The following is a 15,217-nucleotide window of genomic DNA, read 5'->3' on the forward strand; positions in this document are numbered from 1 at the left end:
TCAGGTTTTAGGGGGCCCTGGTCAGCCCTGGCTATTACTGGTTCAGCCCCTAAAACACCATTGGTACTGCTATAAGCCTTTATAATCCATCAGGGCATTATAAATCAAAATGTTATTATGTTGGTTGCCAATATGTTTTCCATTTACAGCGTTGTCATCATTTAGTATAAAAAAAAATCAAATCCATTAAGTGTTCTTGACAAAATGTTTTTTTTACAGAAATAGCATGGTAGCACTGCCTTGTGCTGAAACGAAGAAGTACGTAACAGCCAAGCTTCATGTCCAAATGCGAGCCATATTTCATGTAATGTTTAGTATTTGCTGAGGGCCAATCAAAAATGGACTCTTGGCCGCATTTGGACACCCCTGAGTTAGGGGATCATACTGTAAAGAGCCAGAAGTGACTGAAAAAAAAGATGTGGTCTCACCTCTTCTGGATAGAAATACTGCAGGTGATGCAGGGGGAAGACGGACTCAAAGCCTTCCCTGAAAGACTCGAACTGTCTGGACACTCCTTCATTTAGAGTCCAATACACCACCAACTGGAGAGGAGGAGGAAGAGGCAGAGTCAGGAAGAACAGAACCAACACTGATAGGAGTTAGCAGACAGAAACCAGGCATCATTTACCCTTAGGTACTCCTCCAGGTTGTAGATGGTGACCGGGACGTCTTTGCCGCCCTTTTTCAGCTCAATGTTGGGGAATCCTGGAAGGGTGAAGTCCAAGCCCAGGTCCTCCACTGAGCAGCCGTTCATGTTGAGGCTCTCCAGAGCCTGCTGGAGCGTTTCCCTGGTCTGGGATGGGAAAAGAAGGGTTATAACAAGAGTCAACATAAAGATTAAACAAAGATTAAAACAAAGATTAACAGTGAAGGACACAGGTAAGGAGACACTCAAATAAAGCATCCATGTCTGTATGGTCCACCTGTGAGCGGTCCTGCTCCAGCCTCTTCTTCTGGCGGATGATGTCCTCCAGGTGCTGGATGGACTTGGCCACACCAGGGTCGATGTTCACCAGGTCATGGGAGCTGATGGACATCTCGTGCCGTAGCATCCACTTATAAAAGGGCAGGCCCAGGGGCAGGTCCAGCTGTAGGAGCCGGAGGAGAGAAGATGTAGGTTATCTGACTCCCAGATAAAGGCTCAACTTTGATAAGATTGTGTTAACAGAGAAGATTCAGTCACCAGTCTGAAGTCCATGATGGCTTTGGCCATTAGCTTTCCTAAGAAACGGAACTTCATCTTGATTTTGGCTATGTGTGCTGGTTTGGTCGTCCTGCCAAAGGGAACAGCAAACAGTCCTTTGGAGTTGAACATGTACTTGGTTCCTTCTTGGCTTCCTGCGAGGGCAAAGACACCAGAGCCATGAGAGTCAGTCAGAAAGAATCACTACAAACAGGTTTATACCATTTTAGAAGAAAAGACAGACGATATCAACAGTAAACGCTCCCGGGTGTTTAAACATTGCTCTATTGTTTCAAACTTATTTTTATCTATGAATCTGATACCTTTAGGATTGGCCAGCGTGACCTCCTCGCCCCGCCACAGGCCAAGGTCGGCCCTCTGGAGCTCCTGAGACACCAGAGCGTAGAACTCCAGCGTGGGTCCAAGACCTGTGCCCACCTGAAACCGAAAAAAGAGCTAATTGGAGCTTTTTGAGTGCGTAGAATATCAACCTGTTTAACATTACTAACATGAGTAAGCTGACTGACCTCATTCTCATACTGAATCTCCAACATGGCTCTGGAGCTGCCCAGGTCCTGCATCACTGATTCGGCCTGTTTGAGCAGCTCGTCACGGTTTATCGTCCTCTGAAAGTAGACAACAGGTGGGTGGAAATGCCGTTAGAAGAACATATGTGAACTAAATGTTCACCTACTTAAGTCTAAATTCTCTTCAAGTTAAGTCAAATGTAGAAACCAGCTGCACCTTCTTCCTGTCCAGACGTGGGGCGACTCTGCTGTCCTGAGAATCTGATTGGTTGATCTCTGGGTTGGTGTCCAGCAGGCGTTGCATGGCTCTGTCGCGATCGAAGGCAGTCACATAAAACAACATCTGCCGGGTGTCGAAGGGGAAGAAGAAGGGGCTGCAGGGAGAGATTCAGAGATGAGGACACATGGATTCAAACAGATATACTACAGGGGTCAGGACTTGATTCATACACATCTACTACAGGGTCCAGGACCGGATTCATACACATCTACTACAGAAGTCAGAGGTAGATTCATACAGGTCTTCTGTAGGGGCCAGGACTGGATTCACAAAGATCTACTGCAGGGGGCAAAACTGTACTTACATACATCTCCTATAGGGGACAGGAATGGATTTATACACTTCTACTTTAGGGGTCAGGGATGGAATCATACACATCTATTTCAGTTGTAAGGGCTGGTTTTATACAGATCTACTACAGGAATCAGAACTCTATTCACACAGATCTACCACAGGGGACAGGATTGGATCCACACAGTTCTACTACTTGATTCTGGATTCATACACATTTACTACAGGGGTCAAGACTGGATTCATTCTCAGGTACTACAGGGGTCAGGACTGGATTCATACACATTTACTACAGGGGTCAGGGCTGGATTCATTCTCAGGTACTACAGGGGTCAGGACTAGATTCAAACACATTTACTACAGGGGTCAGGGCTGGATTCATTCTCAGGTACTACAGGGGTCAGGGAATGGATTCAAACACATTTACTACAGGGGTCAGGGAATGGATTCAAACACATTTACTACAGGGGTCAGGGCTGGATTCATTCTCAGGTACTACAGGGGTCAGGGAATGGATTCAAACACATTTACTACAGGGGTCAGGGCTGGATTCATACACATTTACAACAGGGGTCAAGACTGGATTCATTCTCAGGTACTACAGGGGTCAGGACTAGATTCAAACACATTTACTACAGGGGTCAGGGCTGGATTCATTCTCAGGTACTACAGGGGTCAGGGAATGGATTCAAACACATTTACTACAGGGGTCAGGGCTGGATTCATACACATTTACTACAGGGGTCAGGGCTGGATTTAAACACATTTACTACAGGGGTCAGGGCTGGATTCATACACATTTACAACAGGGGTCAGGGCTGGATTCATACACATTTACTACAGGGGTCAGGGCTGGATTCATACACATTTACAAAAGGGGTCAGGGCTGGATTCATACACATTTACAAAAGGGGTCAGGGCTGGATTCATACACATTTACAACAGGGGTCAGGGCTGGATTCATTCTCAGGTACTACAGGGGTCAGGGCTGGATTCATTCTCAGGTACTACAGGGGTCAGGGCTGGATTCATTCTCAGGTACTACAGGGGTCAGGAATGGATTCAAACACATTTACTACAGGGGTCAGGGCTGGATTCATTCTCAGGTACTACAGGGGTCAGGACTGGATTCATACACAGGTACTACAGGGATCAGGACTGGATTCATACACAGGTACTACAGGGGTCAAGACTGGATTCATTCTCAGGTACTACAGGGGTCAAGACTGGATCCATACTCAGGTACTACAGGGGTCAGGACTAGACTCTCATATATGAATTCGTCTAAAGGGTCAAAACTTACCAGGTCTTTCCCAGCTCAATGAGCCATGTTGGGATGTTCCCCGTCATGATGACCAGCGGGTCTTGTAGCTGACGGTTAGCTTTGGCTGTCAGCTTACTGTTGATGAACTCACTGGTGGGGATGATTTCCTTACATACAGCATTCTGAAAAACAGAAACAGTCACATTTGATTGGATAAGAGACCTGTAGAATAAATACCAGTTTATCCAATGAGAGCTTTCATAATCAAAACATGGTATGTTGTTGTATAAACCAGCCAAAATGGCAAGTTTTTAAGTTTCTGTGACTAATCTACACTAAAATCTATCTAGAGCTAGTTTTCGGTGCAAGTGAGCATGTTCAGGGGAAACTTCATGTCAATGACAAAACTGAACAAACAGCAAAAATGCGCCTAAATTGCATCAAAAATTGCATAAAATGTCCTCTGTAGATATGCTGCCTTATCAATCAAGCCAGGATGATGCTGATCTCTAAGATGAATGGAGACAATTTAAATGCCATGACATTACTTGCCTGTTAATTTTTTATTGCATAACTAATTTGATATTAGAGTGTTATTTTTTCAGCACTAAAAGTAGATTTAATCTCCTAAAAATCTTAATTACAGTTGTAAGAGCTGAGTGTTAATTGTCCACACTGAAGGATTTAAGAACTCAACTCATTCATGTGGAAAACATTTTTGTTTCAGACTATTTGGTAATGACAGTTTATCTATCTAAACCATTCTGACTGAACAGAAACCTGGGACAGTGATATCCTGTGTATTCACAGGTGTCTGTAACTCTTTTTAACTACAACCAGTAACTTCTATACCCACCTCATACAGGTAGAACCAGTATCTACTTTACTCACCTCATACAGGTAGAACCAGTATCTACTTTACTCACCTCATACAGGTAGAACCACTATCTACTTTACTCACCTCATACAGGTAGAACCAGTATCTACTGATGGAGTGAAGGACCCTCAGCAGCAGGTTGACCTCTAAAGATGGGTCATCAAAAGTAATGGTCTCCGGGGGCTCCGAAGTGAGGTATGTCTCTAAGGGGTTGAGGACGCTGGGACAGACGCCGTCTGGAAGGAAACAAGTAGAGGAATGAGAAAGGACCAAGCACTGAGGAGGTCTTAGCTCTCTGGAGCAGCTGGCGATCCTGATTATGATTATCATCTGATTCTTCTGATCATGGTGGTCTCTGATTCTCACCGTGCCACAGCTCGTCCTGCTTCTTGGCGTTGCGAGGTGAGGTTTTGGTGGGAGCGGTCTGGGCTCGGCCCCTCTTTCCACCCACAGCATCTTTGCTGCCATCCTCGTCCTCTCTCACAGGCTTATACCTGTCAGAAGGCAAGACAGCAGATAAATTAATGTTGATATAAAAGAGATAAAATCAAACAACATCTGCATAAAAACAACTTCCTGGACACCAAAATTGGTGAACCTAGCAGTTTAGTATTTTCGTTTTAATTTCTACTTGCACATCAGAAAGGTTTCCTACACAACAAGCACGTACTGAAATGTTTACGGAACAGTTTATAATAAAAGTCAAACTAAATCCAACATACCTGAAGTAATGCATTTGTCCAACCTTAAATCAAATATTTCCTCTGACTGATCATTAATAAACTACAGAAGGGTCTGCAGTGATTTTGCTCCCTGTGATTTCTTACTTCTTTCAAGGAAATATTTTATGGACCAGGAGACATCTACGTCTGTCAGAACCAGACAGATGTTAACACCTGCTTCTTTATGAGATTCTCAAGAGACTTAATAAACTTTATTATGTAACACTTAATAACTAAAGGAGATTTTTTCATATTGAATGCCTATAAATAAACCATTACGGAGACTGACTGAATAAAGGATATTTTACTGTACTATGTCTATAAAGAACAGTTATGGACTGAATGAATTAAGGTAGCGTTACCATATCGTGTGCGTTTTGGTCCAAATGCCAGCTCGCCCCAGTGGGTTTGCCTCGTCGTCTGTGGACTCCCTTTCCTCCTCGGCTTGAAGGCTGTACTGCCGAACCGCCTGGTATACCGTCATGTTGTACGGTAGCAGGTGGTCGCCGATATAAAACTGTAGTCTGTGACGTACACTTCCTGAATTCAGAAACTGTGCTGCCTGGAGACCAAAGGAGGAATATAGGAAGTGAATTACATATATGGTTTATTATGACGATTAAAGTGCCTGCAGAGGAAACCGTGACTGAAACAACGTACCAGTGATTCGTCTATTTCATCATCTGAACCATCATCATCACTGTCTTCGTCCTCTTCTCTGATTCGACCGTATCCTGAAATAACATTTAGACATCATGAATATCTAAGAGAGAAACTGAAGAGCCGTCATTAGGACAGTTCAAAGGAAGAAAAAATGACCCAACAGGAATTTTTCAGAAAAAAAAACAAGTATTGTCTAACCTCGGACAACCAGATATCTCTCAATTGCTTGCACCAGAGCAAGGGGGTCGATCTTCACTGGACCGCCTTTCCACTGCTTCACGTTAGTGCAGTCTGGATGTCTCTGCAGCTGACACTTGAGCTGGTGAGTGTTGAAGAACTTCAGAGCCTGAGAACCCCTGGAGAGACCATAGGAAGAACTTTAAAGATGTTTACCAACATGAAACAGCAGCGGCTGCTTGAATATTTGAAGATTTTCATCCACATAAGCCTGCTGACCTGCTGCCATTGCCGTTGCCACTTGGGAAATCATGCACTTTGACAGGAAACTGCTCCATTTGGCTCAGACAGCTGTTCATTTTGTGTACCAGGCCAAGGAAGGGTGCATTATCTGTTGGGTCCAGGCGTCCTAAAGGCTCCATACCCGGTATCTGCAAACCCAACAGGGAAAAAAACCAAAGGTTACATGGGGAAAATGTCAAAAATGCCAAGACCTTTGACTAAATAAAGCCTAAGAACTCACCGGACAGCCTGCAAACACGTGAAGGAACCTCTTGAGCCGTACGTCCCGGCAGAGCAGGTCCCTGTCACTGTTGGAGGTCAGGTAGACGAGCAGCTGCTTCACCAGCCCGCTGTGCTGGATCTCAAACGACGACACATCAGATTCTGATACAATACTCGAGATCTCCACCAGGCACTCCAAACCACCGTCCACCTGAAATATCAGAGAACATATTATCACCAGAAAAACATCTCAGCAAAGGCAGATGTCAGTTCGGGTTTTTGAAAAAGTGAATGGATTTTCACTTCCACATCCATAGTAAGCCATAGTTGACAGCTTTTTGAAAACAGGGTGGAATTGATGAGAAGCATGAGTTTCCCTCACTCCTCGCCAGTTCCACCCACTTTACCAGAAGTTGCCAACAAAGGATAGCAAAAAATGGAAAATACGGTTGGTGTATACGTGTTCTAATAATGACAGGGAGATGAAATACAGAAGTTTGTTTGTAGATCCAAAAAGAAAAGGATCAAATGGATCTGGACTTTGGGGTCAGGTGTACTTGGATATGGGCCCAGGAACTAAATGTGAAACCAACCCTGGACTCAAATTTACTCTGAGTGCAACAAGCATCACTTTGGAAAGCCTTAGCTTGCCTAGTCCTAGATCCAGACTGTAAGAACCACCTGTAGAGCTCTGGATGAAACGTCTGAAGGATGTCCTACCTGCAGGTTGAGCTGCTCGGTGGCTGTGCAGAGTCTCTGGAGTACATTCAGTGCAGGGTTGCTACCATCCACATTTTCAGAGTTGAAGTAGCGCTCAACAAACTTACTGGCCTGTTCTTTGATCCAGGCTTTAATTTTATCTCTGTAAAATAAAGAAAGGATGTCTCATAATTATGACTTAAGATTGCAATAGATTTTTTTATAATTAGCAAACTTATTTTTTCTTTTTATAATTGGCAAAAATTATTATTGGCATGGGTTTTTAACACCAATCACAAGAACAAAAAGGATAACAGTGGTTTGGGGGAGCTGGATAAATTCGGCCTCTTTTCACTGTACCTGTTATTTGATATTGAGTCCTTGGGTGGGGCTCGTGCCAGGCCGCTAACACCTGCCGTGCGTGACGGTTCTGAGTTAGCATTGTTGGTCTGGGCACCCAGCTTCCCCCAGGTTTTGGGGTTAAGGCTGGCCAAGAAGGACGATTTTGGTGACTGAGTACTGGTAGGGCTCTTGGCTGTAAAGATCCACAAATGTAGATTAGAGAGGGTAGGCATGGACAAAGACAGCTAATCAAACAACACAGTCAATAGTTAATGTTGATTACTGCTAAGTTTATGGTGATTCATGCTTAACAGAGAGGACGATCTAAACCCCCCTTCTTTGGAAGTGGTGTGAGGATATCTACGGTTAGGAGCTATAACAAAGACTTTAGATTAAATGAAGACAATTACCAAAATTACTGAACCTTTACCAAATCTCATCAGAAAAGGATCTGCTGCTGTTCATTTCGAAACTGATGAATTGGTTTTAAATATTAAAGGTCTACAATCTGGACAAAGTGGGCTAATATAAAGTTTCTGGTATTTTTAAAAGTGACAAGAGGGAATCACTCCTTTAACTCACCCTGATTGTCTCCTTTGTCATCATCTCTTGGGGGGGAGTATTTGGGCCTCCTGGGCCCTCTTTTAGGTAGCCGTTTCCTTTTAAGGACGTCACTTAACCGCCTGGGTGGGAAACAAAATAATCAATAACAATCCATAATAATTAATAGTCTTCTTAGCAGAGAATAACAACTTTTACCATAAACCATTAAATGCTCACATTACTGCTTATCAATTAACAACAGCATATAGTAGGGCTGTACCTGTTTCACTAGAAGATTTTTGGCAAGGTGCAGATGTTTACAAATCCAGACACATGCAGAACAAATGAACTTCAAATCAGAGTTTCTACATGGACTGGAGGATGAGAGGGAACCAAGCAGGGCATATTTAGACTGTCATGGCACGGAAAACCCACCAGAGGGGACAGCGTAAAGCTTCCAGAGGTGGAAAAAGTACATGACTATTGTACTCGTCAAAGGACAGTTACACTGGTTATAATTTACTGAAGTAAAAATACTGGATGAAAGTGTTTTATTTGAAGTCTGCTTTGAGTACTGAGTAGCAACTGAGGAGTTGTACAGTAAAATCTGATATTTCCTCAGTGGCAATAACAACTAAAGAATGGATCTCCAACCAGACTGTTCAGGTAAAGTTACACCTCTATAAATAAGATAAATGCACAGCAAAATTGACAGTGTAAGTTAAACTCATACAGAGTTAAAATGATCACTTTAAAGAGTGCATATCAGACTACATAAAGTTAAACTACACATATGAAAGTGTTCAAAATGTAACAATACGACAGAGCGGCAGTAACTCCAGAAAATCTGTGGGTCTCCTCTGGCAAGTACAAAGCAGAGAGTCAACCTCATAGCAAGACAATGCAAACTGATGAAGAATTAGCAAGCACTATGCTTCCATTAGGAGCACCTAAAGTCACAGGTAGAAACTAACTCAGTGGATAACTTCATCTGTTGTGCAAATATGCCTCACATCAAAAACAACAATCCACCAGAAACATGAGCAAAAGAACCCCAACAGATCACTGTAAAGCCGGCAACATCCCAACACAGCTAAACGCATAAAACAGAACAAAACACTCTGCCCATGGCCTGATGGGGAAGAGCACAGCACAGACATTATTCAGCAGTAGTCAGGCACTCTGCTGACAACACAGACAACTAAATAATGGCTTTGTAACATCACCAAGTGAATGTAAATATCACTGTAATGACTAAAAAAGGGACCCCATAGATCAAACTTGGTTCAGTATGGCCTTTAAAGAGCCTGTTGCTGGTTATTCTGCATGGCCAAGGGGTTTAAAAAAATGCCACAGCAGTGATGGTACTTTTCCAGGGATGTTCTAGCTTCATTCTGGGATCATTAAAAGCTGCAGACTCAAACCACTTTCCTACCAAACCAGCTCAAACCAGCCTTAGTCTCTTAATGGCTTTTTGTTCTGCCTATCAGTGATCTCACTGACCCCAGGGCCTTTAGCTGCCACTGCATCACCACCAAGGCAGTGAAAATGGTGATACTGCTTACCCAACATTTAGTGAACCATTACAGCCCTAGAAAACAGAAACTTGTATTCTGCTGTTGCAGAACTAAAGAAGCCAACAGAATCATTTCTACCTCTTCTTAGATAGTCAAAAGAAATTAGTCCTGTTTGTTATGTGATTCTAAATCTAGGTTTGTGTGAATGTTAATTTTAAATATCTACAGCTAAGAGCCAAACCAGGGCCCGTCACTGACCCCTGAGGGCTGAGGTCCAGAGAGTCGTCCATGCTGTGCTGGAAGCTGGGGGAGCCCAGGTCAGGAGTTGTGTTATTCGCAGATGTGGTGGATGCAGTGCTGATGGTGGTGGTGCACAGACTGGCTGTTCCACTAGGACAAGCCTTAGGGGGACTGGTGACCAGAAAGCTCTCAGACTCAGACAGGTTCTTCACCTGGTGCATCACACCTGGAAAGAAAGGAGACAAACAGGTTATCTAAAGGTGGTTAGGCAGAGGAATGATGGGAACTAGTGGAAATAGGGAACTAAAGGGCACCAATATCCTGGTTGTTATGTCCACGTCTCCAGGCCATGTGCATGGAGGTTGTTCAGCCTGGGTCTGAGGCTGCATTCCCTACAAGCCCCTAAGATAAATCTAAAACAACATGAACAGAGTAGAAAGGCTGTGAACTGAACTATGTGGATGCTACAGGTAACCCCTGACTGTTCATAGAGGGGGTTTCCTTTCAAAGACAGTATTAAGCGTATAGTGTTAGTTTAGAGACAGGCCATGGAGTCAAGTGCCACCATATAATTGAGATCAGCTGATCTAACACAAGCCCTCATCAGCTGAGTCACTCCAAGCACACTATTGGCTAATCTCACTCCAGCTGCGGTATTTTAACTGCTTTAGCCTGGGTACTCTTTACTGCTCCCACTGCAAGCTGATTTTTGCATCCCTCCTCCACCTCAGCTCCTCCTTTTTTCTGCTTCTGACATAATCAGAGTCATTCTGCTGTCACTGATTCCTGCTCTGGAGTTCTTGCTGCTTCTCTCCCTGCCTCAGGCTTTCCTCTTAGGTACAGGACAGGCAGGAACATGTGCGTCCCTGCTTGGCAAATTAACTGCTAATAAAGAGAAATATTTATAACCCCAAATCATGTGTGCTTCTTGACAAAGTGGTCCTGACTAATTTATAGAAAGTTACAGAGCTTAGAGAAGTCACTGAGTGGACTTCTTCTTAACCTGCTTGTCTAATGCTTCAGGAAAAGGCAACCCTTAAACTTTAAATACCAATAGGGCAGTTATTCTCAGCTGGACTGGAGTCAAGACCCACAGCACCTGAACAACAAATAACAACCCATGTTGTTTCAGTTTTTCAATTCTAACCAAATGTTTTAATGAAAATGAGGCAGTTTAGACTTGAGATAGTATAAGACAGTTTCATCCTTCAAAACAAAAGCACATCAAAGACTTTCAGCCACACAGCACATATCTGTGACCTTTAAAAATGGCTTTGTGACCCACTTTTGGGTCCTGACCCACCAGCTGAGAACCAAGACTCTAGATATTTCACTGTGACGAGCAGACATGTTAGGAGAGAGGTTCTCTGTGGGTTTACCTTCTCTTCTGAAGTAGACACTGAAGACGTCAGGCAGCTTCTGCATGAGGATCTCAGCCATCTGTAGAGAGCCCACTACAATCTTCAGGTCCTGGCTGGACAGCATCGAGGCAATGTGACTGAAAAAAACAGAGCAGCAGATCAGTACTCATTCTATACTTTAGAGGCAGCTTGGAGGTCCCATTGCTGTTCTAAAGGGCCAAATGTTCTCCTAAAAAACATCTGAGTAGTCAGGGCTCCAGGTGCCATTACCTGGACACAGCATGGTTCCTCAGCACATCCTTCAGCAGCTCTGCGTCAGCAAAGTAGATGATCCTGAGGATGGCTCTAAGGCACTTGTGTCTGACAGCAGGGCCGGCCGAGGAGCTATACACTTCATACAAGACCCCAAAGAGAGTTTTGATAAAGCACTTGGCCAGCTCGGGGTCCTCCTTCATTAGCTGGGCTCGTGCATCTTCACGACGAATCTCCTGGTGACTTCCTGCAGACAAATGGAGGGAAGCGTGTTTAGCTGTAAGTCATGTAATAACCATAATTATACTCTGATCCAGGAGTCGTAGGGTTCCAGGACCTGTCAGAAAATCGACGGTTTTTAACTGTGTAGTGTGTCAGAGTGAACTAAAATCCAGCCTGTGAATGCCTCATGACCCCCAAAAGAAAGTCAGCCATGTTTTTCTCTCTGCTTTCTATCATTTGTTCCATCAGTCAGTGATCCTGACTAATGAGAACAGAGAACGATCTGCAGACTAAGTCACAAATGATCACAATTCACACCATATATTTATGGCTTTGATTGTCTAATGTGACCTTTATAACAGAAAAAGATCATGGCATCTGACCTCGGCATTAACTGTTTGTTATTAATGGGTTATTAAAAACAGGAGTAAAGGGAATCAGACAGTTTTTTCAGATGATCTGAATTAAAAAGAAAAACAGATTGATGTTTAAAGGCACTACCTTTTAGGATTGAAACACCTGGATTACCTGTGTTGGGGTTGGCCAGAGGGTTGGGCTTCCTCTGGATACCACGTGCTGTTCCCGTGTCTTCATTGATCTGCTGCATAGAGTTGAAGTCGATAGTGTAAACACGGCCTAGGGTGGACAGACTGATCTCATCCTCGCCGTTCTGGTGGGCCGTCTGCAGGAAAAAACATGTATAACATCAGGATCATACATATCAACCCCATTTAACCCCTTGTTTCCACTCATATACATAGAGCTGGTGACACTTATGCACTCATGACTGGTGTCCATAGCTCTATACAGTTGATGACCCCCAGCTGCAGACTAGTCTCACCACAGAAACTTAAGTGTAAATGAGGGGTTTGTCTATTTGGGGGGGTGAAATGTTGAAGTGAATGAATGTGGTCAAATAATGAAATATGTTATAGATCAGTGGCTGACAACCATTTATCTTTAGCCCCCCTCCCATTTGTATCTAAGAAAGACTAAGCCCCCCCAGGACCCAGTTAGAGAAATCAAATGTCAAATTAAATTGTTTTCATTGACAAAACCCCAACAGAAAAGGCCTATACACACTTATTCTTGCTAAAAGAGCCAAGTCAGCTTATCCATTATTATGACAGCAAATTAGGACCACTAAAAACTACAAAATAAAGAGCATCTATTAATTAGAAAAAACTTTACATTTTCAATGTTTAAAAGTTGCAATTAAAGGAAAAAACTTTTTTTTTCTTCCAGAACTTATGTGAACCAAATTTGGAATTTTTGAGACTATAAAATTAAAAACTTAGACATTTTGTGGAAGAAAATCTACCAGCTAAATCAAGTTCTGTAGTTGAGAGCCTGATCAAATGATGACAAAGTGTGGTTTCTTGTAATATGTCTATATAATCTAAAGAAATTGGATTTTTTTATCTTTTAGGATGGCAGCAATACAATATTGTACATTATGTTTCCAACCATGATTTAAAAAAACATAAATGCCCTACAACTCTCTGAGATCTTTGGCTCCCCCTCTCCCCCTGCTGGGGCCCTAGGTTGGGACCCATTATTATAGAACCAGTCCATGACTCCTCCCCCTAGAAACAGGTTAGTGACAAAAAGTCGATCACCTTTACATTGACACTACAGACAGGAATCGGGCTGTTCTGATGCCCTCATACCTCAATTATTCGGCTGTCTATACGGTTGTAAGGATGCCACAATCCTCGGTCATCCCTCCACTGCCAGATGGCGCCCTCTGTCGTCTGGGCACTGCCTTTCTTCAGCATCACATCCACTGCAAAGATGCCTTCTCTGGGCAGGCAGGGCATCAGCTCACTGCAAGATAAAGAAGGAGAAAAAGAAAGTGAAGGAGACAGAAGAAGAAGAGATGTGAGCAAACTGAAGCACTTTTAATAAATACTTCAGTAAAGTAGGTATGGAAACAGATGTATGTATGGACCTTTAATAAATCTGAAACACTGACTTCCTACCCCCTCAGATACACAATAACAGGGCAGACCGATCAGCTGTCTGATAGGCTGGTCTAAAAATTCCCACTGCTACCCTGAGGGGGCGCTGTAGAGAGATCTTACCATATGAGGGAGGTCAGCTCGTAGAGCTCCTGGGGGCTCCGGGGCACCAGCTCGATCTGCTCCTGACAGCTGCCGTTTGATGCTCCACACAGGAGGAACCTCAGCGTCTCTGCGATATCTGCTCATAGAAAGGTCAAACAGAGGTGACTGCGTTAGTTCTTCCTGTTCAAACACCAACAACTACATCAGAATGGGTGCTGGCAAAAGCGAAGCTGAAAATTGATGTAACTTACATGATCAACACTGGAGAGAAAATTTGGGTGGTCAGTTAATTTTTTAAATGAAATAGTCATGATGTAGCAGAAATATATTCCGACTTTGTAATTTAGGAATACATTAACTCTGCATGGTCAGCTCTGTGATAATAAAATAAGAAGCAGAACTTCTCAGTAGTTTAAACCCTTCAGGTCTCTGCTGTTTAGCAAAAAACTACACAGCTACATGCAGGAGATTAGGTACTTTCTGAGCTCTGCTAGAATGAAACAAAAACCTCCTATTATTATTGGATGTCTTTGTGGATGTAATGTGCCTGGATTAAACTGTTACTTGGATTTAGATTACATGGTCAAATCACAAGAATCAGAACTTTATACTGATGTATGGAGTGATTCTGATACCAACAATTTAGTGAATGATGGTGACAGTGAGGAGAAAACACACTGACAGCCTTTGGACTTAAATCAGGTTTTAATGTTAATGCTTTGGTTAATTTTTGAGCTAAATTAACAGATTAATAGCTAACAGAGTCAGAGTACTCACCTCCTATCATTTCAAACTCATTATAGACTGATGGTAATAACTGACTGGCATGGCTGTGAGCCTTTATTCTGTGCTGTTTACTCACTCTGCTTCATGAGCTGGACTGCCAGGCAGGGGCAGTTGGAGCACATCAGAGAAAACATGCGAACGACCATGATGAACATCCCCGAGCTGAGCACGGGAGGAGTGACCACCAGTAGCTGCTGGATGTTGGTCAATAGATCCCGTGATGCTACCTCCTGCAGCAGGTTCTGCTCACCAAACACAAACACAGATAAAAACAGAGTTAAAGAACCACAACACAACACAACACCAACCCGCTTCAATAAAAGGAAAAGCACAAACCTCTTCATGCTGGAAGTTGTCCACCAGTCTGGCGAAACAGAGACAAGTGCTTTCAACAGATTTTTTATCCTGAAACAGAGTTACAGAGATTTACTCATCAGTCAGCTGGTACACTAGTTATTGAAACATTTACAGTGCCTATAAAAAGTATTTATACCCTCATATGACACACTCTTTTAATGATTTTATAAATCAATCATAATCAATATAATATGTTTTTTTGACAAAAAAATTACAAAAAACCTCTATAATGTCAAAGAGAAAACAGATGTCTACAAAGTAGTGTCAATACATAAAATATGTAATGTGAAAAAAGTGACTGCATAAATAATCACTTCTTTCAAGTCAGTGTTTAGTAGACACGT

At 42.9% G+C, this 15,217-nt stretch overlaps 1 protein-coding gene across 7 annotated transcripts in view; it reads right to left on the minus strand.

Annotated features, from left to right (window-relative positions):
• trip12 (thyroid hormone receptor interactor 12) overlaps positions 1 to 15,217 on the minus strand; it is a 51,495-nt gene that overhangs the window by 4,897 nt on the left and 31,381 nt on the right. For all 7 annotated transcript variants that reach the window (XM_041800125.1, XM_041800151.1, XM_041800143.1 and 4 more), the window contains 26 exons: positions 14,853 to 14,921; positions 14,593 to 14,758; positions 13,749 to 13,866; positions 13,335 to 13,491; positions 12,193 to 12,346; positions 11,461 to 11,689; positions 11,209 to 11,327; positions 9,848 to 10,055; positions 8,112 to 8,212; positions 7,548 to 7,722; positions 7,209 to 7,350; positions 6,508 to 6,699; positions 6,264 to 6,415; positions 6,006 to 6,163; positions 5,805 to 5,878; positions 5,507 to 5,706; positions 4,789 to 4,916; positions 4,507 to 4,658; positions 3,585 to 3,727; positions 1,928 to 2,084; positions 1,711 to 1,809; positions 1,507 to 1,621; positions 1,184 to 1,338; positions 924 to 1,088; positions 629 to 793; positions 429 to 542 (listed from right to left, as the gene is read on the minus strand). In XM_041800125.1, coding sequence (XP_041656059.1) covers positions 429 to 542; positions 629 to 793; positions 924 to 1,088; positions 1,184 to 1,338; positions 1,507 to 1,621; positions 1,711 to 1,809; positions 1,928 to 2,084; positions 3,585 to 3,727; positions 4,507 to 4,658; positions 4,789 to 4,916; positions 5,507 to 5,706; positions 5,805 to 5,878; positions 6,006 to 6,163; positions 6,264 to 6,415; positions 6,508 to 6,699; positions 7,209 to 7,350; positions 7,548 to 7,722; positions 8,112 to 8,212; positions 9,848 to 10,055; positions 11,209 to 11,327; positions 11,461 to 11,689; positions 12,193 to 12,346; positions 13,335 to 13,491; positions 13,749 to 13,866; positions 14,593 to 14,758; positions 14,853 to 14,921 — 3,807 coding nt within the window. The remainder of the gene's footprint in view (positions 1 to 428; positions 543 to 628; positions 794 to 923; positions 1,089 to 1,183; positions 1,339 to 1,506; positions 1,622 to 1,710; positions 1,810 to 1,927; positions 2,085 to 3,584; positions 3,728 to 4,506; positions 4,659 to 4,788; positions 4,917 to 5,506; positions 5,707 to 5,804; positions 5,879 to 6,005; positions 6,164 to 6,263; positions 6,416 to 6,507; positions 6,700 to 7,208; positions 7,351 to 7,547; positions 7,723 to 8,111; positions 8,213 to 9,847; positions 10,056 to 11,208; positions 11,328 to 11,460; positions 11,690 to 12,192; positions 12,347 to 13,334; positions 13,492 to 13,748; positions 13,867 to 14,592; positions 14,759 to 14,852; positions 14,922 to 15,217) is intronic.

The sequence above is a fragment of the Cheilinus undulatus genome, linkage group 2 (genome assembly GCF_018320785.1).
Source record: "Cheilinus undulatus linkage group 2, ASM1832078v1, whole genome shotgun sequence".
Classification (NCBI taxonomy): domain Eukaryota; kingdom Metazoa; phylum Chordata; class Actinopteri; order Labriformes; family Labridae; genus Cheilinus; species Cheilinus undulatus.